At 37.6% G+C, this 24,484-nt stretch overlaps 1 protein-coding gene across 1 annotated transcript; it reads right to left on the bottom strand.

Annotated features, from left to right (window-relative positions):
* Nucleotides 1–1,621: 1,621 nt before the first annotated feature.
* On the bottom strand, nucleotides 1,622–23,877 carry pign (phosphatidylinositol glycan anchor biosynthesis, class N). The gene is made up of 29 exons (XM_052113315.1): nucleotides 23,628–23,877; nucleotides 23,218–23,469; nucleotides 21,796–21,917; nucleotides 21,619–21,717; nucleotides 21,426–21,532; nucleotides 20,715–20,839; nucleotides 20,369–20,499; nucleotides 18,302–18,418; nucleotides 18,153–18,193; nucleotides 18,005–18,064; nucleotides 17,495–17,587; nucleotides 17,338–17,393; nucleotides 16,247–16,325; nucleotides 15,821–16,003; nucleotides 15,145–15,284; nucleotides 12,397–12,496; nucleotides 12,195–12,287; nucleotides 12,010–12,101; nucleotides 11,744–11,849; nucleotides 10,281–10,389; nucleotides 4,505–4,607; nucleotides 4,076–4,178; nucleotides 3,726–3,812; nucleotides 3,573–3,628; nucleotides 3,402–3,477; nucleotides 2,912–2,985; nucleotides 2,610–2,652; nucleotides 2,406–2,458; nucleotides 1,622–2,218 (listed from the first exon to the last, which is right to left on the bottom strand). Exons 2-29 carry the CDS (start codon nucleotides 23,442–23,444, stop codon nucleotides 2,095–2,097), a joined length of 2,799 nt encoding a protein of 932 aa, XP_051969275.1. The 5' UTR covers nucleotides 23,445–23,469; nucleotides 23,628–23,877; the 3' UTR covers nucleotides 1,622–2,094.
* Nucleotides 23,878–24,484: the final 607 nt, after the last annotated feature.

The following is a 24,484-nucleotide window of genomic DNA, read 5'->3' as shown; positions in this document are numbered from 1 at the left end:
CTATTTTATGTGTTTGTAATGTATTAACATCTACAGTAAATCACATGTTCAGAACAGGAAAACATAATGCATTTGTTACAGTATAGCCAACTTATATCATACGTAACCACTATTGTTTACAGTTTGTACCATGTGCATTCAGTGTGTATGCATATTTACAATTTAGCAACAGAGCAGGATAGATTGCAAGGAAGAGGAAACAAACAATTCATTTATATACTGGAGGCCAGTCAGAGAGGTCACAGAAGTGGGCAACAGAGGGAGGAAGAGGGCAGGAACAGTGTCCACTATGTGATTCAGTAAACAAAGGCCTAACTACTGCAATAAAGCAAATTACAGGACTGTGACAAATGTATGAGTCTCTCGCATTTGTAAGTCACTAAAGTGTCTGCTAAATGACTTAAAAGTAAATCTGAAATTCCCCAATCTGAAAATGTAAACAGTCAATTCATTCATACTGAACTGTAAGAGTACAGAGCAGTAAGGAACAAAAATTACATTACAGTGTGCATTACTGTACTTGTTACAGAATTCTTACTGTATCACATATTGGCAACATATTCTTTACTGTCATCATTGATCACATCCTTTGATTACAGATTGGGTTGATGTTACAGTCATAATGATTTTACAGTAATGTCAGTTTGGTCAGGCAATGTAAGTGTATTTCCTAATGTGACTACAGTACTTTAAAAACATTTTTATTAACATCTTTATGGTTAATTTAAAACATGTATCTTGCATTGTTTGTTATTGGATTCACTGGTAGTTAAAAAGACTAAACTGAAAGATATCATTATGTTGTGTTTTGGTGATTAAACCATATGTTCTCATGACATTTCAGGAGAAACTTATATTTTGAATCAGTAGTTGTGTGGTGAGAAATGTTTACAATCCAAATGAATGCACAATGGCAAGTTTTGAATGAAAGACTGGCTGTGTTTTAAGTGTGATGAGTTTGGAGTTATGTACTAAGAGTTGTGAGGTTTTACCACATACTTGCGATAATAGTATCAAAGCAATCAACAAAAACTGTATTATGAACAGCTGTACACAAAGTTATTCATGCAATTATTAAATCAGCCAATCACTTGGCAGCAGTGCAATGCATAAAATCATGCAGATACGGGTCAGGAGCTTCAGCTAATGTTCACATCAACCATCAGAATGGGGAAACATTTTGATCTCAGTGATTTGGACCGTGGCATGATTGTTGGTGGGCTGGTTTGAGTATTTCTGTAACTGCTGATCTCCTGGGATTTCCACACGCAATAGTCTCTAGACTTTACTCTGAACGGGGCCAAAAACATCCAGTGAGTGGCAGTTCTGTTGATGAAAATGCCTTGTTGAAGAGATAGGTGAATGGCCAGACTGGTTTGAGCTGACAGAAAGGCTATGGTAACTCAGATAACCACTCTGTACATTTATATTGAGTAGAATAGCATCTCAGAATGCACAATAAGCCGAACCTTGGGGCGGATGGGCTACAAAAGCAGAAGACCACATCAGGCACTTTCTTATGACCATACTGTTCTGTGTATATAACAATAGAAACTAGACTTTGTCCTGGGTTAAATATGACCCATAAACTGATTTTAATAAAAAGCCATAACACTGCTGAATGTAAATGTTTATTATATAAATAATGGTCAAATAATATTAAAATACACTATTAAAAAACTACACATTTACCATAACATCATCAGAGATTTAGATAGTGATTTTCCACACCTTTGACATAAATCAGCAATACAGAACATACACTGAGACACATTTAATTGTGCCTTTATTAAAAAAGAAAATAGGACAGAGATCACAGAGATATAAACAGCAGCAAGCTGTGTGCCAGTTTCCACCTATAGCCACAGAACTAAATGTGGCAGCAATGTGCATGATACATTGAGTGCATGTATCAAAACAAATAACTTTTCTTCTTTTAATTCCACCTAGCAGATGCAATCTTCCCATTAAATGCAGAGTCATTAGTCTTAAGTAACACTGATATAACTGATATCATTGCAGTGTAAAATGGTTTCTTTTGTTTGTTTGTTTCTTGCACCTTGTGAACATTAGGAGGACAGTGTTAAGCCATCCTCATCTGAAGTGCATCTTTCTTTTCAGTCCAATGTGGATTCTCTTGGAGGTTAAGATGTGGGTCATGATGCTCAGCAACATAAGGAAGATGGTCATTGACATTACGATGACATAGTGACTAATACTGCAAAACAAGTAGGAAAAATTCTGTTGCATTACAGTATGTGTGCGCATTATTGCATGCTATTGCATCTGTGGAATGGTCCCACACACAGACACGTGATTATGATGCACCATTAAACAAGTACAAACGTGCAACCTAGTGACCTGAATGGAAGAAAAATTAGATGTATAATTCATGGGTTACCCACCTAGTGCCTATGTCAAGCCAGCTTCCATAATCCTTTACTAAGAAAAAGAAGTGCTAGAGAAAATAAATAGAAACAAGTTAAAATGATAAATAAAATGTTCATCAAATTGCCTTGATTTTTTTCATTATTATTTTTTTCTGGCACCATAATCAAGGATTAATTTGTGCCATTATTAATTTGCCATGTTCGACATGCTGAGCTTACCAGTGCCATCAAGTCTGAGATGACAAGCACGACGAGGAATAGGCTACGATAAAACAAATACAGATTTTATGTAAACAAGTGCATAAAATATTTGAAAGCTGCAATACAATTATACTTTAATTTTGTTCAGCCTGGACTTTGTCTCCTATCACATACACTTGATTCTAATGCCCAGCTGTTGTTTTTAGTCTACATAGAAATTGCATGTGATGGGCTGAAGTCAAAATGTAGTAAATACAGTTTTAATAGCAAGGCAACAAACAGACATTCCAGCCAAAAGAAAATAACTCTCTGGATTTTACCTTCGTGAGGAGAGCTGTGTTGACACTTGTATGCTTTCAAATGTGCACATCACAATTAAAAAGGGAATTAAAACCTGAAAGAGGAAGAAACAGCAAAAGAAAGAATAAAACAAAAGCATGTTGCACACAAGGTGCAAATAAAAGCAAACTTGGTTTAAACTGCCATAGCTATTAGGAAAGGCCTTAAAGGGATAGTTCACACAAAATGAAAATTCTGTCATCATTTACTCGTCATCATGTTGTTCCAAACCCCCTATGACTTACTTTCTTCTTTGGAACAAAAGAAGAGTATTCATAATTCAATTTCAACTTTTCTTTCCCATGCAATGAAAGTGAATGGTGACTGAGGATGTCAGTCCCAAATATTCTGTCTAACATCTTCTGTGCTCCACTGAAGAGAGAAGGTCACATCGGTTTGGAACAATATGAGGGTGAGTAAATAATGACAGGTTTTTCATCTTTTTAAGCTTTTTTGAAGCTTGTTTCTTACCTTCCACATCAGTAGACCACCCATGATGAAAGGATTAAAGACGGTCAGAAAACAGTACACAGAAGCTGGATCAAAACTGTTAGGGAAGATAAAGGCATATTTAAACTCTAATCATGATTTTATAGCATTATTCTTTTCCAAGATCATTATTCTCCAAGACTGGCAGCTTACCTGTTGATAGAGGCAATGTTTCCGCAACCAAAGAATGCAATTATTATGAAAAACACCTTATCAAACTGTTAAGGAACCACTTCACTTTAGACAATAATAATATCTCAGCGATCATAAAATGCAAATCAATTATTCTTGAATCCAAAAGGATACAAAGAAATAGGATCTCCGAATGTCATCCAGCCTTAGCTGCCTGATTTTAGTAATGTCAATATTTTCAGCAAAATCCATGCTGGAGAGCTGGGAAAACAGGAAACATAATAATCATTGTTCTCTCTTTTCTTCTTGTGGTCAGCCAAGACAAGTTTGCAAAGCCCAGTTACAGTACTGTATATTGCAAACATTACAGCCTGTACACATAACAATCAAATTCAATAACATACATTTCATGGCAGAAGCTGATGGGATGCCTTCTTTTTAAGTTGATAAAGTGGTAAAAATAATAAATTATCTTCACCAGTTTTTAAAACAAAATGATGCCCATGGTATCAGTGTAGTTTTACCTCAGTCCTGTTGGACCAATCTTGAGTGTTAATGGCTTCCTGCTCAACACTGATCCATGCAAACATGAGCCATGATAATACTGGAGGGAAGAGAGCCTCGTACCTTTACAAAGCACAAAGCGAACAGCTTCTATTATATGTACTGTTCATGTCATTTGATTTTATTTGACTGAATAATTCAAAACTTACAGTATATTGACCCATCTCTACAAGGGGTCCTTATGTGCAAAGACGTAAGCAGTCAATATGAATAATTAACATGATGCATTACAACTACTTTGTGGTTTCTTTTTTTTTAAATTCCACTTCCTCAAATGGGCAACCTTAAGAAAGAGCATGCATTGCATTGCATCCTATGTAGCGCTACCTATTAAAAACATTAAAAATTTAAAAGCACACAAGTTCTGCGTGAGGGTCTGTGGTGCTTACCCTGTGCTCAGGAGGAGATAGACACACACTAGGGACATCAGAATGCTCAACAGTCTTTGAAAGAGTCTGGTGGAACTCAATAACGGCACAAAAAATGAGGAAGCTGAGGGAAGTTGAGAGAGTAGGGGATGAAGAAACAGGATGAAAGAAAAGAAAAAGTACAATTCACACTTAAAATTGCACCACTGCTAAAGTAGCAAACAAGTCAGGCTAGCTTTCACAACTTTAAGATAAACTGTAGAAGTAAAGTACATTGAAATTTTAATCGATTGAGAGTATGTGAAATGTTAAAGCAAATTCATTTAACATTTAATTTTAACTTAATTTTGAACAGAATTTTTACATTTAAACAACAAAATGATTAAACAATCATTTATACCTTGAAGGAACTGTGAGTCACTTTGGATAAAAGTGTCTGCCAAATACATATATTTAACTGTAAAGGTTAATTACATGATATGCTGATTGCTGAGAAAGGCCCTCAAATAACATTACTTCAATGTATAATGATTTAATAATTAAAGTTATATTTATATAATTATAAATATAATACATAGGTAACACTTTACAATAAGGTTCCATTCATTAACATAGTTAACAACATCAGTTAACATGAACTAACAATGAGCAATACTTGTAAATTTTTAGAATCAAAAGTTGTATTTTTTAATATTAGATAATGCAACATGAACTAACATGAACTAACAATGAACAATTGTATTTTTATTAAATAACATTAACATATATTAATAAATTGTGTAACAAATATATTGTTAATTGTTAGTTCATGATACCTAACGCATTAACTAATGTTAACGAATGGAACCTTATTGTAAAATGTTACCAATACATATTCTAAATATAATAATTCAGATAATTAAAATGCATTACATTATTGTAACAGACGAGTAAAGAATTAGCCAGACAACACAAAAAGTTGCTTTAGAAGGCAATATATTGTTTATTTCAATATTACTGAACATAAACCGATTGGCATACAGTCCACAGCAATTTTGCTATTGAATTTTTCCATTTATCCGAGATTTATTAATATAAGAGATTTTCTAAGGACGCATTAATGTACACATGCCTCAGACAGACACTTTTGGAGTATCCGCATTTTCAGGTCACTGTGTCAATTTAAACTTAGTTTTAAACTTAGAAAAACATGTCTCAAGATCGGTGTGTTGCCTATACAACTGGAGTTTTTCTTCCCCCAGCTGAAAACAGGAGGTACTTATTTTTTTTATATAATTAATCGCACTGAATTGACATGTTAAATCGATAGACCTAAAAATAATACACTGAAAAATGCAATAGTGTCTTTTCATCACTGCACATAATGGGTATGCAAACACAATTTTAATGGTATTCCTGAACAGTGTGTGAAAGTGTCTGCAACTGTAAAAAGTTTTTAACTCGCTGTAATGTTTTACATTTATGCATTTGGCAGACGCTTTTATCCAAAGCGACTTACAGTGCACTTATTACAGGGATCCCCCCCAAAGCAACCTGGAGTTAAGTGCCTTGCTCAAGGGCCCAACAGTGGCATCTTGGTGGTGCTGGGGCTTGAACCCCCGACCTTCTGGTCAATAACCCTAAGCCTCAACCACTGAGCCACCCTGCCCCCAGCACATACCAGACCATCTTTTCCCGGGTTTTGAATATTCAGACGTTTTGCTGGACATTTTAGTTGGAGGCGCGGCTGTGTTGTTTAGACGCGCTACATGACGCAGGTGAGGGAGACGAGCTGGCGCGCTGGTTAAACTCCGTCAGTGCGGCGTTCGAACAGCGCTGCCGAGCATTCATCTCGCGAATCTCCGCTCTCTTTCCAATAAAACTGACGAACTACATCTCCTCACACATACTAATAAGGACTTCTCAAGCTCTGCTGCACTGTGCTTCACTGAAACCTGGCTGAGTGAAGCCATTCCGGATAGCGCATTACATCTGCCGGGCTTTCAGCTGTTCAGAGCGGATCGCATTGCGGAGTTAACAGGGAAAACGAGAGGCGGTGGAACATGCGTTTACATCAACGAAAGTTGGTGTACAGAATGATGTAACAACGTTAAAGAGGATGTGCTGTCCTAATCTGGAAGCTCATTATTAACTGTAAGCCGTTCTGTAAGCCGCGGGAGTTTTCTTCGTTTATTCTGGTGAGTGTTTACATTCCTCCAAACGCGTCTGGGAACATAACACTGCAACAGCTGGCTGATCAAATCACAGACACAGAACAACAATACCCGGGCTCAGTTATTAGTATTCTTGGGGACTTTAACAAAGCAAATCTCACACGCGAACTGCCCAAATACAGACAGCACATTACATGCCCCACCAGAGACAGGAATATACTGGATCACTGCTATACAACATTAAAGGATGCATATCGCTCTGTCCCACGTGCAGCTTTGGGACTCTCTGATCACTGCCTGGTTCATCTTCTCCCGACCTACAGGCAGAAATTAAAATCAAGGATAGTAAGGACTGTAAGGAGATGGACCACTGAAGCAGGGCTGGAACTACAAGCCTGCATTGACAGCACTGATTGGAGTGTTTTTGAAGCTGGAGCTACAGACCTGGACGAGCTCACAGATACTGTTACATCATACATCAGTTTCTGTGAGGTATGTGCATCCCTACTAGGACATTTTTATATTTCAACAATGATAAACCATGGTTCACAGGTAAACTCAGACAGCTTCATCATGCCAAAGAGGTGGCTTACAGGGGTGGGGATAGAGTCTTGTATAATCAGGCCAGGAACACACTGAATAAGGAAATCAGAGTGGCTAAAAGAAGCTACTCTGATACAGGGGTCGTTGGCTGAAAACTTGTTTTTCAGCTTCTCAGTGTGGAGTGGCCTGAAACAACTTACTAATTACAGGACTCCCACCCCCAACCCTGTGGTTGACCAACGACTGGCTAACGACCTGAATGTGTTCTATTTCAGATTCGAAAGGCCCAATTTCAAATCCCACACGCAATAGGTCCTTTAGTTCACACAATCATTAACACCTCCTGCAACACAACCTGCACTCAAGATCTGTGAAGATGATACGTGCCGTGTCTTTCAGAAGCAAAGGTCAAGGAAGGCTCCAGGCCCAGATGGCATCTCACCAGCGTGCCTTCGTTCCTGTGCTAACCAACTGGCCCCCATCTTCACTCAGATCTTCAATAGATCACTGGAGCAGTGTGTAGTCCCATGCTGCTTCAAACGCTCAGTTATTATCCCTGTCCCTAAGAAACCTAAAATCACAGGACTTAAAGACTACAGACCTGTCGCCCTGATATCTCTGGTCATGTGAGAGACTGGTGTTGGCCCACCTGAAGGACATCACTGGATCCCCTTCAATTTGCTTATCAAGCAAACAGGTCTGTGGATGATGCAGTCAACATGGGATTGCATCACGTACTGCAACATCTGGACAGACCGGGGACATACGCAAGGATCCTTTTTGTGGACTTCAGTTCGGCTTTCAACACAATCATCCCAGCTATCCTCCGGACTAAGTTAAACCAACTCCCTGTTCCCATGTCTACCTGTCAGTGGAATACAAGCTTTCTGACGGACAGGCAGCAGCTTGTAAGACAGGGAAAATTCACATCCACCACCTGTACCATCAGCACTGGTGCCCCCCAGGGATGTGTGCTCTCCCCACTACTCTTCTCGCTCTACACAAATGACTGTATCACCATGGACCCCTCTGTCATGCTCCTGAAGTTTGCAGACGACACTACTGTCATCGGCCTCATCCGAGATGATGATGAGTCTGCATATAGAAAGGAGGTTGAACGGCTGGCTCACTGGTGCAGTCAAAACAACCTCGAGCTGAACACGCTCAAAACGGTGGAGATGATTGTGGACTTTAGGAGGAACACCCCAACATTGTCCCTCCTCACCATTCTAAACAGCACTGTGGCAGCAGTGGAGTCATTCAGGTTCCTGGGCACTACCATCTCACAGGACCTGAAGTGGGATATACACATCGACTCCATTGTGAAAAAGGCCCATCAGAGGTTGTACTTCCTTCTCCAGCTGAGGAAGTTCAACCTGCCACAGGTGCTGCTGAAACAGTTCTACTCAGCAGTCATTGAGTCTGTCCTCTGCACTTCAATAACTGTCTGGTTTGGTGCAGCTACGAAATCAGACATCAGAAGACTACAAAGGACAGTTCGGTCTGCTGAAAGGATTATTGGTTGCCCCCTGCCCCCCCTTCAAGAACTATACACTTCCAGAGTGAGGAAAAAGGCTGTAAAAATCACTCTGGACCCAACCACCTTTTTGTTGCCTTCTGGCCGGCGCTTCAGAGCTCTGAACACCAGACCCGTCAGACACAGGAACAGTTTTTTCCCTCAGGCTATCCATCTAATGAACAATTAAATAGCCCCATCGAGCAATAATTATGTGCAACATACAGTTTAATTCTATTTATCCAACATATCCACTTCTGCCATTACTTACATTGCTCTGTACATAATATACTGTATTTTTGTTCTTTATATAACAGCTTCTGAAATTGTTCAGGTAAGATCATATTTGACACGGATATTAATTATTTATTAATTTTATTTGTGTGTGTGTGTGTGTGTGTGCACGCTTTTTTTGGCTGACGCTGGCAGACTCGACCAATGTTTGAAATGTTTGACAGCAGTCATTATATTATAATTATTTTGTATAAAAGTGCTGCAAGTGATTTTTCATGGAAAGGTTTGCAAATAAATATCCTACTCCCATAAAGATATTTATGAAATAAGTGTCCCAAGATACCTCACCGGTCTCAAAAAACAGCAAACAAAAATGTGTCCACGGAACCACGGACAGTAATTTATTTATTTATTTATTTATTCGTTCATGCCATTTTACAACATATTGTTTTATTTCCATGAACGAAAAAAAAAGGAACAGGAGGAAGAAAAAATCTTGTAATACCTGTCCCTATTTGTGCACAGTAAAAGAAACAGGGAAAAAAAAAAAAAACAGCTGCTTTATGAATGGATCAACCCCAATCCTCACCTCAATCACCAAACGTTTTCAGTAATACCTATCTATACACTTAATTATCATAATTTTCCTTGTAACATTCCTGTATTTTTTTCTTGTACAAATTCTTAAATTTACACACACTTTTGCATCACTTCAGTTCATAGTCCAAGGTGTTCCACAATTTAACTCCGTAAATAGACAAACACATCTGTTTTTGTGTAGTAGGTGCAAAAGGAGTTTTAAAATGATATTGCCTTCTATGGCTATCTTCCTCTGATACGAGAGCGAATAAATTTTGTAAATCCCTAGGCAGAACACTTTTATCTGTCAATCATTTTGCTCATTCTCATAGAATTGTAGTTTTTAGACATTTTTAAGCCATGTTGTTCATAACAGTTGTCTGTTGAGAGCGCTATTTTGCTGCTATTGTTTTAAATATCAGTTTCTGCATGATGTCGGTCTCAATAAAGCTTATATGTCATCTTTGGAGTGCAGGGTTTTGGAAAGAGGGGGCATGGCTAATTCAAACTCAGTCTTGTGGAAGTAGAATGGCTGAATTCGCTTCCAGCACCTTTAATATTAAAATATTCATCCATATATGGTTTCTATATTTTAGTTCTAATTATTAAAGTTCTATCATAAAAAAAAATTCTTAAAAATTCAGTTGTTATGCTTTTTTCAAATTATTTCACAATTATAAAAAATAAAGCATATTTTCAAAAAGCTCTTTAAACATTCATATTGTGAAGAGAGGCTCGTAACAAGTGCAGCATGAAAATGGAGATGACATACCAAGTGTGAACCAGCTAAGGAGCTGGTTGAAGAGTGGCAGGCCCTGCTTTAGCTGCAGACTGGAGTGGGTACTGGTCAGGGTATAGGCACACAACACCACCTGCAACATCTGCAAACACATAAAAACAAAAGCTTCTCGAATGTGGTCTGCATTGAGTATCTACAGTTCTTTACACACTCAAAAACAGACTCATGGGTTAAATCTTAAAAAAGCTCCTTATACGCAATGCAGAGAATGTTCATATATTATGCATGCATGAGATCTCTAAACTGTATACGGTAAGTGGTTTAGTGTTAGTGGATTCACACTTCGATTGCTTTGTCCAAACTGGGGTTGGACTCCACCCACAATAGGTTCACAGTGAAAGCCGTTTACCACTGTAGCATGGTAACTGAGCAGAGGAACATTGCTTGCTTCACATTTTCACTCTTGTTTTTGTTGCTTTGGTTTCACTACTAAAAATGTAACAAGGGCACTGGCATCTGTTTGCTGCGAAGGCATTGCAAGAGATGCAAATAATACAAGCTGCTTGCCACTTTCTGCAGAGACTATCAGTAATAAGAAACGCATTATACTATAATATTTATATTACACATCATCAACTCCCCAAGTCTAACACCAAATGCTTGGGAAGGAGCTTTCTTCATTCGGCTGTAACAACTTGGAACTGCCTCCCCTCTACTGTAGTAGGTGAAATCACCTCAAAGAATGTTCAGGCCTTCAAGAAGAGACTAAACAAACATCTCCTTAGCAAAAACAAAACTGTAATTTCTTGATGCTTAATGTCACTTATCCCATATTCTTAGTCCTGAGTAGCTGCAGATCACGATAGGCTTTCGGGCCACGAACTGATAAAGCCTGTATCTGCTAAAGCACAAATAAAAAAAATAAAATAAAAACAAAACAGCTGTTTACTTCAACAAATCAGGTCAGAAATGTGTAAACAACTTGCGAGCTGTAATTTAGTCCACATGAACAATACCAAGCCTCCCATTTCTGACAGGATATAGTTGCTTACTGAAAACTAATTCAAATCAGCCAAATGCACCACAGACTTCACACAACAATCTCTACTGTGAAAACATCCCTAGAGACAGAATGACTACAAATTTAGGCAACATGAATTTAAGCAACAGTCCTGGGATTAGACATAAAACATACAAAATTATTTCAAATGCAATTTCAATAGTACACTGGATAAATAAATGTTAATAAACTATATTTTTACATTATATATAAATAATTATTTATTAATAACTAATACAAAATAAAAGTTGTGGTTTCCATTGTCTTTATCAATTCAAGTGCTCACATAATTTTGACATATATCTGATCAAATAACATCGTTGTTTTAACAGGAACTTGTGGTTTTGATGAAAGCAGAAAATTAAAAACTTCAAACTCAAGCGCCTACATAGTCACTCGTTACAGAAAGAGAATCTGAGAAAGGAGCAAAAATGACCTGGAAGATGAGCAGCTGACAATCTCTTCTGCTCAGAGGACAGCATCTCCATGATGACCAGAGGTATGAGGAAGTGTTGAAGAGGGTCAGCACTCCAGCACAAATTCTAAAGCGAAAAACACAAATAAACAACATTCTATCACACGATTTAGAACATAGGCCTTCCTGATGTCAATCAACACCACAAATCAGAGAGTGTAAATGTGTTTTATAGGATTTTAAAAGAAGAATTTTAACATTAATTCTTGTTGAAAAAAATTGCTTACACATAGTTAACATTGGGTTCCCGTCCCACCACAGGCAACAGTGGGAACATAGCCAGGCTGAGACAGCTCAAAATCCAGCTTATTGAACTGAACTACAGCGGTATAAAGAAAAAAAAACGTGTTATCTAAACAAGCCATGCATTTCACACTTAATTTTAGAACAGACCTTGAAAAGGACACTTTACCTTTGCTTTGATGTACAGGCCAGAAAGCATGGGCCACAGTGCAAGAACAACCAACCCCACAGTCAACATGGCCCGATAGAAAAAACTCACAACCTACAAAACACAACAGACAGGAAATTATCAATTCACAATCTTAACACCCATCAAACATAGAGACTGCAGACTTCATTATGTCTAGCACATAATTAAGCATAGTGCGTACTAGTAACTCAATTCCGAATGTGACCAGCAAAAAGTATCCAAAGCACTTGCTGAGTGGTAGTGATGGGATTGATCTTATCAGTCCGACAAGAGTTTCAAATCTGAAATGGAGAGCAAAAAAACAAATAAAAATTATATAAGAAATAAGCAGATCGGGATGATTTTTATAGATACATTTGAATGTTTTAAAGACCCCATTAAAACACTTGATATACTTAGTTGGCATATATCCTGTTGAAACAGGAAATTGCAGTGAGGCATATCAAAGGCCGTGTTCCATTTATTTAAAGGAATAGTGGTCCTAAAAATGAAAATTCTCTCATCATTTTCTGACATTCATACAATGTGAGAAAGGTGCCCCAAATGAAGCCACCCCACCCCCACAGAGAGCTCGCAAGTGTTACTTAATTTCTATGTTCATTGTCTAGTTATTTTTATTTAAAGGGATAATTTACCCAAAAATGATAATTCTCTAATCATTTACTCACCCTTGTGCCATTCCAGAGACATGGCTTTCTTTTTTTGCGGAACACAAACCAAGATTTTTGGAAGAATATTTCAGCTCTGTAGGGCCTTACAATGCGAGTGAATGGTGACCAGACCTTTGAAGGTCCAAAAAGCACATAAAGGCAACATAAAAATAATCCATAAGAATCCAGTGGTTTAATATATGTCTTTTGAAGCAATGCAATTACTTTGGGTAAGAAACAGATCAATATTTCAATCTTTTGAAAGTGAAAGTGTAGAGTTATTGTAAAAAAAGGTCTGGTCACCATTCACTTGCATCGTGAGGACCTACAAAGCTGAAATATTCTTCTAAAAACCTTCGTTTGGGTTCTGCAGAAGAAAGAAAGTCATACACATCTGGGATAGCATGAGGGTGAGTAAATGATGAGAGAATTTTAAATTCTCAAGTTATTATTGAAAGTCAGAGGCAGATAATATTAAGAGGAGGGACATTCTCATTCAGAGAGTGTTTGATATGACCTAAATTTGGATATGCCTGTGAGATGTATCATCCATATTTTAATTCCTGTTTTCTAGAACATAAAGACTGTATGTTTTAAATGCATATTTCTGCTTAAACATAATTTTGTCAACTTTGAGGTCTGCACATGCATATACAGTGCATCCGGAAAGTATTCACAGCGCTTCACTTTTTCCACATTTTGTTGTTACAGCCTTATTTCAAAATGCATTAAATTCATTATTTTCCTCAAAATTCTACAAAAAATACCCCATAATGACAACGTGAAAGAAGTTTGTTTGAAATCTTTGCAAATTTATTAAAAATAAAAAACGATGTAGATAATTATTCACAGCCTTTGCTCGATACTTTGTTGAAGCACCTTTGGCACCAATTACAGCCTCAAGTCTTTATGTGTATGATGCTACAAGCTTAGCACAACTATTTTTGGGCAGTTTCTCCTATTCTTTTTTGCAGGACCTCTCAAGCTCCATGAGGTTGGATGGGGAGCATCCGCAGCTTTGCAGATATGTTCAATCGGGTTCAAGTCTGGGCTCTGGCTGGGCCACACGAGGACATACACAGAGTTGCCCCATAGCCACTCCTTTGTTATCTTGGCTGTGTGCTTAGGGTCGTTGTCCTGTTGGAAGATGAACCTTCGCCCCAGTCTGAGATCCAGAGCGCTCTGGAGCAGGTTTTCATCAAGGATGTCTCTGTACATTGCTGCATTCATCTTTCCCTCGATCCTGACTAGTCTCCCAGTTCCTGCAGCTGAAAAACATCCCCACAGCATGATGCTGCCACCACCATTCTTCACAGTAGGGATGGTATTGGCCAGCAGTGCCTGGTTTCCTCCAGACATGATGCTTGCTATTCAGGCCAAAAGAGTTCAATCTTTGTTTCATCAGACGAGAGAATTTTGTTTCTCATGGTCTGAGAGTCCTTCAGGTGCCTTTTGGCAATCTCCAGGCAGGCTTTCATGTGCCTTTTACTGAGGAGTGGCTTCCGTCTAGTCACTCTACCACACTGGCCTGATTGGTGGAGTGCTGCAGAGATGGTTGTCCTTCTGGAAGGTTCTCCTCTCTCCACAGAGAAATGCTGGAGCTCTGTCAGTGTGACCATCGGGTTCTTGGTCACCTCCCTGACTAAGGCCCTTCTCCCCCGATCGCTTATGACCGATACAATCCTGTCTCGGAGGTCTACAGACAATTCCTTGGACTTCATGGCTCGGTTTGTGCTCAGACATGCACTGTTAACTGTGGGACCTTATAATAGACAGGTGTGTGCCTTTCCAAATCATGTCCAATCAACTGAATTTACCACAGGTGGACTCCAATCAAGTTGTAGAAACATCTCAAGGATGATCAGTGGAAACAGGATGCACCTGAGCTCAATTTTGAGTGTCATGGCAAAGGCTGTGAATATTTATGTGCATGTGATTCTTTCGTTTTTTTTTTTTTTTTTATAAATTTGCAAAGGTTTCAAACAAACTTCTTTCACATTTAAATTATGGGGTATTTGTTTGTAGAATTTTGAGGAAAATTATTAATTTAATCCATTTTGGAATAAGGCTGTAACATAACAAAATATGGAAAAGAGAAGCGCTTTGAATACTTTCCGGATGCACTGTAAATTACCTCACAGCTAACAGATGTGGACTAATAGCCACCAAACTCGACTTACATTTCATCTATTTTAAAATGTTTAAGCATTTTTTGAAATGCAGCTGATAGAGTACAAAGGGCATTCTGAGTTCTAACAAAACAGGGATGAGTAACTTACTCTTTTATAACGGAGTACCACACGGGCACAGGAAGCAAGCAGTAGATGTAATAGGTCCAAGGACTGGACTGAACCCACAGGAAAAAAGTCACAAGCAGACCTATAAACAGAAATGTCCGGCCTAGAATCCTTTCTGCTATCTTGAATATGTGCACACAGACACATACAAACACAGACACACGTCAACACATACAGGATGTGAAACTTATTAAAGATCTCATCAAAAAATTATTCTAAGTGATAATGAATGTGGTATGATTGTGCGCTGACATCATCTTCACAGGCTGCATGAGTAAAATATTTTCAGTAAGGTTCCATTCATTAACATTAGTTAATGCATTAGGTATCATGAACTAACAATGAACGATACATTTTTTACAGCATTTATTTATTTGATCATTTATTATTCTCTAAATGTTAGTTAATATAAATAAAATTGTTCATTGTTAGTTCATGTTATTTCATTTTAGTGCATTAAATAATGTTAACATATACAACTTTTGATTTTAAAAATGTTTTACTATATGTTGAAATTAACATTAACCAAGATTAATAAATTCTGTAAAGGTATTGTTCATTGTTAGTTCATATTAACTATAGTTGTTAACTCATTTTAACAAATGGAACCCTATTGTAAAGTGACACTGCACGCTGAACTGCAACACCTATCGCTTACCATGTGTGTGCTAGTTGGAGGTTTACGTAGGCTAGCGTGAGTCTTTAGGATGAATAGAACCACATAAGATGTCCAGCCAATAAAACCCAGAACAACACTGCTGCCCAGGAAAAGTCGGTCATAAGTGTGATAATATGACAAGCCCTCCATGGCCTGGGCTATCAGACCCTCACAATAATGGATCTGGAAGAAGAGACATGGAGAGATTGGAATATAGATAGAATTATCACTGACTCACTCTCATGTCATTCCAACCAAATAGGACTTTCTTTCCTCTGTAGAACACAATTTGAGATGTGAGGGACTGACAGACTCAGTTACCATTAACTTTCATTGTATGAAAATGAGATGCAATGAAAGTATGAGGTGATTTTGGTCGAATAATCCCTTAATTTTTGGATGTGATGTTAACCAATCAGCACTTACTGCTTCATCAAATTGTCCTTTCTTGATCAAATCTCTTGCATGACGTACAAAATCCATCTGCATAGAGTCAGTCAGAGGCCTAAAAGAAAAAAGCGCAACCTTACAAAGTGACTTTAGGTCTACAGTAATCTCAATACCATAAAGGGATAGTTCACCCAAAAACCCAAAAAATCTCTCATTTACGCACCCTCATGACATCCAAGATGTGTATGACTTTCTTTCTTCTGCTCAACACAAACAAAGATTTTTAGAAGAATATCTCAGCTTTGTAGGTCCTCACAATGCAAATGACAGGGTACTAAAATTATGAAGGTCCAAAAAGCACTTAAAGGCAGTATAAAAGCAATTCATATGACTTCAGTGGTTACATACATGTATTCAGAAGCTAAATGATAGGTGTGGCTAAGAAAAAGCCTTTTTACAATACATTCTCCTTCCCTGCCCAGTAGGTGGTGATATGTATGAATAATGCAAATTGCAAAAAACAAAAGAAGATTGTGAAAGTGAAGATTGATCGTAAAAAATGACTTAATTATTGATCTGTTTGTCACCCACACCTATCATATCACTTCTGAAGACATGGATTTAACAACTGGAGTCTTTTGATTACTTTTAAGCTGCATTTATGTGCTTGTTTGTGCTTCAAAGTTTTGGACCCTGTTGACTTGTATTGTATGGACCAGCAGAGCAGAAATATTCTTCTAAAAATCTTCATTTATGTTCAGCAGAAGAAAGTCAAACACATTTGTAAATGATGAGAATTAAAAATATTTGGGTGAACTATCCTTTTAATGTGGCCATATTCTACATTTGTGTAAAGTCCACTAATGTAATGAAGTATGACTGTGTGTTATTTATATTTATGAGGTAAACCATTAGCCTTCTGGGTTGGTATACAAAACTTACGTCATAACTAAACACCTTATTATGGCGATGGTTTCTGAATGACACATTTTTGCACTTCACATAAATGTTTTGGGTGGACTGAGGAATGAGCTTTGTGTGAACATTAGAGTGTTTACATAGTACTTTGAAGTCTTTTATTGCAAAAGGAATCATATTTTCCATGATACCCATTGATGTGTACTCACTGGTAGGGTGTAAACAGAAAGTGTATTGTTGTTTCTTTCTTCTGTGCCATTTTTACCTGTGAAAGTAATAAACACAGGACTGCTGATTAAATTCAAATTATATTCAAAATAAAAGGACAAAGTGGATTGTAAAGGACGAATATGTTTTGTCCTTTACCCTGAACTGCTCCAGGATCTGAATGGCATTTGCATACATGCTCTCAGCTTTGAAGTGCTGGCTGTTATTGAGATAATTTAGTGGTAAGACCCCCTGTAAAACAACACTAGTTCAGTTTAGAATGACCAGTGTATGGATGTGTGTGTGTGTGTGTGTGTGTGTGTGTGTTTATTTATCACATTGTGGAGGACCAAATGTCCCCATAAGGATAGTAAAACACAACATTTTTGACCTCGTGGGGACATTTTGTCCGTCACCATGAGGAAAACAGCTTATAAATCATTCAAAATTGTGTATTTTGATTATGTAAAAATGCAGAAAGTTTTCTGTGAGGGTTTAGCGGTAGGGGATAGAATATAAAGTTTGTACAGTATAAAAACCATTATGTCTATGGAAATTCCCCATAAAATATGGAAACCCAACATGTTTGTGTGTGTGTGTGTGTGTGTGTGTGTTACTCTGAGATATAAAATGGTGATCTGAAAAAACTTTTCTGAAAATCATGCTTACCACAGAATTCAAAGGAATGGGAACTCCAATAAGAGATGACATTAGTGGAGCAATATCAGCCTGTAAAGTAAGACAAACAACAAAAGCCAATTTTATTACTTATTTGTCATGCACAAACATATCATTAATAAATGGCTGAAAATATCACCTGATTGACATCCACTCTCCTGTACATTTCTAATCCCCATTCTGAAATTCAAGAAGGGTAAAAATAAATATAAAATTCCAATGAAGACTGAATCTCGATTAAAGGATTTCTGAAAACGAATCACCTCAGAAAAGGACCATTAAACAAACCTTGTAGATAATGATCGTCGTAATTCTGAGAGACAGCCTGCTGTGATGTCTGAACCCCAGCGCCCCATGCCACCAGCGGAGTCAGCGTCTCTGATGGGTGTCCTGCACCATGAGAGCCTGCAAATGATATATTTGTAACCTGTAATATGCTGATGTATAAATGGACTATTCTTCAACACACAACATTATGGAACTGCTATCTCAAATTCAAATAATATACACCATTGTGACATGCATAAAGAATTACTGTTATTTTATTAAACAACAAAAAACCTACTCCAATCAGAGGGATAATAACAATTAAGAAACTATGGCATTTTCACAGAAGTTTTGGGTTGTGTCTCAATCTTCAGATTGGCATTGCCAAAAGATGGGTGTGTTTTTTAAGACCAAGCCTATACAATCTAGAGGTGATCCAATAGACTCTATGTAAAATCTTGAATTGCATAAGCAAACGCCTGCATCTACAGATGCAGACATGACGTTTTTTAGAATTCTAGCCTACACTCCCTCCTCCAACTTTAAATCTTTCTCCCATAATCACCTAAGAGAAGTTGAAGCTCCGTCCCCAGACTCAGCAGGGAGTAATAATACACTGATACCTCATGAACTTTTCCAAAAGCAGTAATCACCAGTCCCACAGTTTCTGCCGCTTTAGGGGGGTGTATGCTACTCCCACAAACAATATACAGAGCAGGTGGCGCAGCTGTAAATACCTATAGAATTGAGATCTGGAAATCCCAATATGTTGTATCAAATTTTCAAAGGATCTCAACACTCCAATCTCATATAGGTCACCGAGTGTAGTAACCCCCTCACAATCCACTCTGACCAGCAGAAAGTGGACTAATTAATATTTAATCTAGGGTTCAGCCATATACTTCAGGCAATATTTAAATAAATATCAGAATTAAACACTCTGAACACTTTTGTCCATACTGAGAGCAAATGGCTTTGCATTGTGAAATAGGAGTGCGAACGTCCTGTTCAATACAAAACCAGGTAGGGGCTCTCTCAGGTGGAAGCGACCAATAAGCCAAATGCCTGAGACCGAATGCATAACAATACAACAAAATCTTGGGTAGGCCTAGCCCACCTTTATAAATCGGATTATGTAACTTATGAAAATGTAATCTAGGATGTTTACCATACCAAATTAAACATAGCTGGATCAGGGAAATTGGACAATAACTCTTAACTCGCATGGATCTTAACTTGCATGGACTTGCTCTGCTTTACATATCTAGCCAAAAGCTTCCCTGCTTTATACCACGACTCAAAGTATGACCGTCATGCCCTGAATAGCCAAAACTCCACCTTCCGCAACAAAATACTATTATATCATTATTTTAATTGACTAAATTCTCTAAGGCCATCAGACAACATTCAGCGCTTCAGTTCTGCCTCGGCACTTTCAATATTCCCTTCCAATTCCATGAGTTCTTGTGCTTTGGATTTTTTGATGAACGAAGCATGCTGTATGATCCGACCCCTAACAACCGCCTCCCAAGTGCATTCCAAACCATGCCCACAGAGGACCAGTTGGTCTCCGTATAAACATTATTTTCAGCATTTAACATTTGTTGAAATTCAGGATTTTGCCAAAGGGATACATTAACGTGACAACTATATGATTGATTTTTCTCTGTAGGTGGCAACACCTCTAAATTCACCAGGGCGTGGTCTGAGACCAAGATGTTTCCAGTTGAGCAATCAAAAACAGATGAAATAAGGGACTTAGATATAACAAAAAATCTATTCAATAATGAATCTTATGGACTGATGGAAAAAAAAATAAAGTCCCTATCAGATGGGTTCAAAAGTCTCCAAATATCTGTAAGACCAATATTTTCACACATTCTGTGAACTGTCAATGTTGCTCTAGGGGGCTTGTACACTTTTGCTTCACTAATGATCAAGGACTGAGTCCATCAAAAGATGAAAGTCTCCTCCCAATAAGTGGGTGCCAGCGGTTTTCAACATCCCAAGAAAAAAGCCCTGATCATCAGCATTAGGTGCGTAAATATTAGCCAATTTCACAGACAAAACGTAAAAGAAATGTCTCACCCCAATTCGTCATGCCATGGTCAGATGTAAAAACATAAGCTGTTTTTCCATCATGCCCATAAATGTCCTCCATCAGTCCAACAATCTCAGCTACACCAGCATCAACCAGGCCAATGTTCTCCAGATACTCCCTATAACAAAACACAGAGAAAACAATCAAACCTAAAGCCTTGTACAGAGATGTAGCTCCACCCAGTGGTTAACCTGATCTCTGGGTTTTCCATTTCCAGATATTAATTTCTACTACAATTCAAAGGAGTCTCATCGTCTACAGAAATTCTACTTTTCAATCATATTGCAATGAGTTTATGTTGTGAAATGAAATTTGCACATATGTAAAACTTACTTTGACATAGGCCGGTGGGCATGGCCATTGGTGTCCATCCCCAACAGATGAAGGAAAAACACATTCTGTTCTTCATGTAATTTATTCAGCAGAGTTTTATTGTTTTTGGAAGCAACGAGAAAGGCCTTTAAAACAAAAAAACACGAAATAATTTAGTTGGTGTTAAATTCTATTCTCTAATAATGTAACTTGTACACAAACTGTGATAACTACAGACATTTGGTTATAAGATGCGGGACTTTTAGTTTAAGTGCTAAATTCAGGTCTAAACGGAGTCTAAAAGGCTTTATGATCGGATCACAAAAACCACAAACAAATGTTGTCAAAAACGCAGGTGAATATATCACATCTGAGGTGTAAACGCTAATCTGTCCTATATGCATCCCGGCAGCAGTGAAGTTGCACCTTCTTTTGTCTTTTCTGACATTTTGTGCTTTATTATTATGCAGTAACACACTGACAGAGTAAGTGATGTATGTCGTCATGAAACAGGGACCCTCCCCTTAAAATCCGAACACAAGTGGTCACAGGAGATGCATTTATGTGACCAGATGTAAACAGCGATGTGTCTCATATGACCACATGTGATCAGATCACCCAAGATGCATCGTAATACTAGATGGTAACCAGGTCTTACATTTTAAAAGACATTCCTTTTTACAGTTTAGTTCTTTTAGTAGTGGTTGTGTAAAAACACATTTGAAATCTTGCCTTCACTTCATCAAAAACCCAGGTATCAAGCCTGGATGCATCTGTAGAAGCAAAGTCCTCTCGCTCTGGAGGGTAAGTGTTAGTATACACATGGTCTCCACTGGCTCCTACAAAACACACAGAGTGCTGGTAAGGCAACAGAATATAGAAGAAGGATATTCCTACCATTCTATGTACAGATATAAGGTTGTACCTTTGGCAAACATTGGTAATATATCAGGGCTTCCCCAACACCAGGTGTGTCTGCTTTCATTAAAAACAGAATCAAATTCCACTGGATTCTCCTTCCAGCCTGTGAATACAGAAATGTGAGACACTATTATTATGCTCAAACATGCACATATACAAACACCTACGTGTGGCCACTTACCCTTGGCAACAGCACTAACATCTTCATAAAAGCCCGCTATAAGAGCCACATGACCTGGACGTGATTCTGTGGGCACTCGTGTGTGTGACACTCCCCATGTACCAGCCTTTTCAATCACAGTCCTTAAGGCATGAAACAAAAATCACAAAATTTAAATCTATATGTACACTACCTATATGTATGTAAAAGCTGTATCATACCAGTTGCACATTACTTTAAACTGTTTACTTCATATTGTACTTCTGTTATACTTTAATCAATGCATCCGTCTCTTTAACATGCTATTTGCACTGTATGTTATCTTTCACTGTAACCGTCATTTGCCATTTCTACCTCATTCAGTACCAAAGCACCTTCTTTATATACTATTACTTATTTCCACTGACTGGTCTACCATCTGAATCTTAAACATGCACTTTAACAAAGTTCCTATATATATATATATATATATAGAAAAATCAGAAGATTTCATACAAAGGTGTACAATACATTCTTTAAAGACAAAGGACAACCGACTCTAACAATGACAGAAACAGATGTGGAAGGCCAGAAGTACAACTAAACAAGAGGATAAGTGCATCAGAGTCTCTTTGTGTGTGTGTGTGTGTGTGTGTATATATATATATATATATAGCTATTTGCACTTCTGGTTAGATGCTTCTGTATTCCATTGGCTCTGCACATTTCTCTGCACAAAGACAAAAAAGTTTAATCTAATCTAATATAATCTACACCATAAAGATCTGGTATGAACAGTGGTATCAGGTATAAACCTAATATACAGTGAGTGATCCACCTTACATTAGGCATCTTTAACTACTATGTACTAGTTAAGAATTTAATACAATGTACTTAATTATGTACATAAATGTTGTTGCTGTGTACTTACATTTAAAAGAGCCTATATTTAATTACATCCGTAGTTAAGATGAGTAAATTTAAAGTGGGGACCATATGGGACCATAAATGTTATATACAGTCATATAAAAGTGATCTATTTAAATAATTCCTCAGTCTGAGACAATCATTAGCAACAAAAGCAATGCTTATACATTTGTATATATGTTTTAACTCTTTCTCTATGACCTGTTCATCTGGCTCACATTAAAGGTACACACTCATCTTCACTTCACTCTCATTTGCCATCTTTCAAAGGCCAACATAAGTAGCAAAGTATCTTGCTTTATCACACTTTTAACAAATGAATGAAAAGAAAATAGATGATGGTGGATTATGCTTGGAGGTTTGTGTCAGAAATAATCTTATAACACAAAATCATATTTGTATCTGCAATTGTGAATGATATATTGACACTTTATACCACTAAAAGCCCTACGGGACATCTCATCATGGACTACATCAGTAACCAGCACAACCAATCCACCTAATCTATGCATGAATGGATAATCCCACGTTCATCACCTTAGGTAAGGAGCCCTGAAAGTCCCATAGTCGTCTGGCTTAAAGAGGCTGTCAGCTCGCAGACCATCTGCCACAAAGAGCACCAAGCGCTTGGCTGGAGGGGGCAGAGGGATACGCTGTGGTGTCATTCCATGGACAAGTGGGGATGTGAAATAGATGTCAAATATTGAGAGAAAGAAGACTACATGGACCATGAGTCCCACGATGAAGAATGTCATCATCTTCATCTTGCCTGCTGTCGGCCTTATGGCACTGTTTTCGTTTTTTTGAAAGGAAAGACAAGCAAAAGAAGAGTTTTATTCGATTGTACAAGTTACCAGGCTAAATCTAAACTTAAACTTTGGATACAGCAAGATTTAACATTTTCCAAGAGAACGTTTAATATTGTGAATTTAACCAAATACTCTTACCTTTCTGCTAGTCTCAGAATGAAGAAGAATCATAAAGCTGACTCATCGAATGTGAACAGTAAAAATGTCACTGTCAATGAATGCACCTCTATGAAGCATGAGAGACCGTAAGAAGAATGCGTTTATCGCGTTTAATACATAAAAGGTTTTTTGAATGTGATTTAAAGTTGTGTTATATACATGGTAGATTGCATGGCTTCTGCTACACCAAACAGTTTGTAAGCAGATTAAACTGCCAACTTTGCTTTACTTCCTTGTATTGGTAACCTTTGAACTGAAAATCTGCGCAAAGGATTTTGGGAACTGTAGTTTACGGATGTTGCGAAAATGTGTGGGGTTTCATTCTAAATAGGGGTCCGGTAATGACGAAAACCGAAGCTTCAAAGAAAATATACAGGAAAATGTGCATTTATTCTCAATTATTTTCTGTAAAAATATTATGTGAAGTGTCACCGATGCATAAATCCTGACAGTGTTTGGTTCTATATACAGATGTGCGTCAGCGTTCACAATCCTGAACATCCTCATATCAGTTTGTTCACCGTTTCAAATGATTATTTATTTTCTGCACAAGTATATTGTTCTAGTGTTCAAATTCATGTGTGCAGGGGTAATGACAAGAATAGGTGAATTGTCCCCTCATTGAATGGGAGGATAATAAACAAAAAGGCAAAAACATGTATAAAGCTCTTTTTAAGTTTTAGGCTGCATTATTTTATGTAAAAAGACAGTTCTACTCTTGAGGGTTGATATTGTCAAATATACAGCAGATCTAAATGTTCTTCCTCCGTTTTCATAAAAAATAACCCTACATTGTATGTTTTTATTTTCAAAGTAAAGTTAATAAAAACGTATTT

Source organism: Xyrauchen texanus, chromosome 41, assembly GCF_025860055.1.
Source record: "Xyrauchen texanus isolate HMW12.3.18 chromosome 41, RBS_HiC_50CHRs, whole genome shotgun sequence".
NCBI classification, from domain to species: domain Eukaryota; kingdom Metazoa; phylum Chordata; class Actinopteri; order Cypriniformes; family Catostomidae; genus Xyrauchen; species Xyrauchen texanus.
The sequence above is the reverse complement of the archived record's forward strand: the minus strand, read 5'-3'. Positions and strand labels throughout refer to the sequence as shown.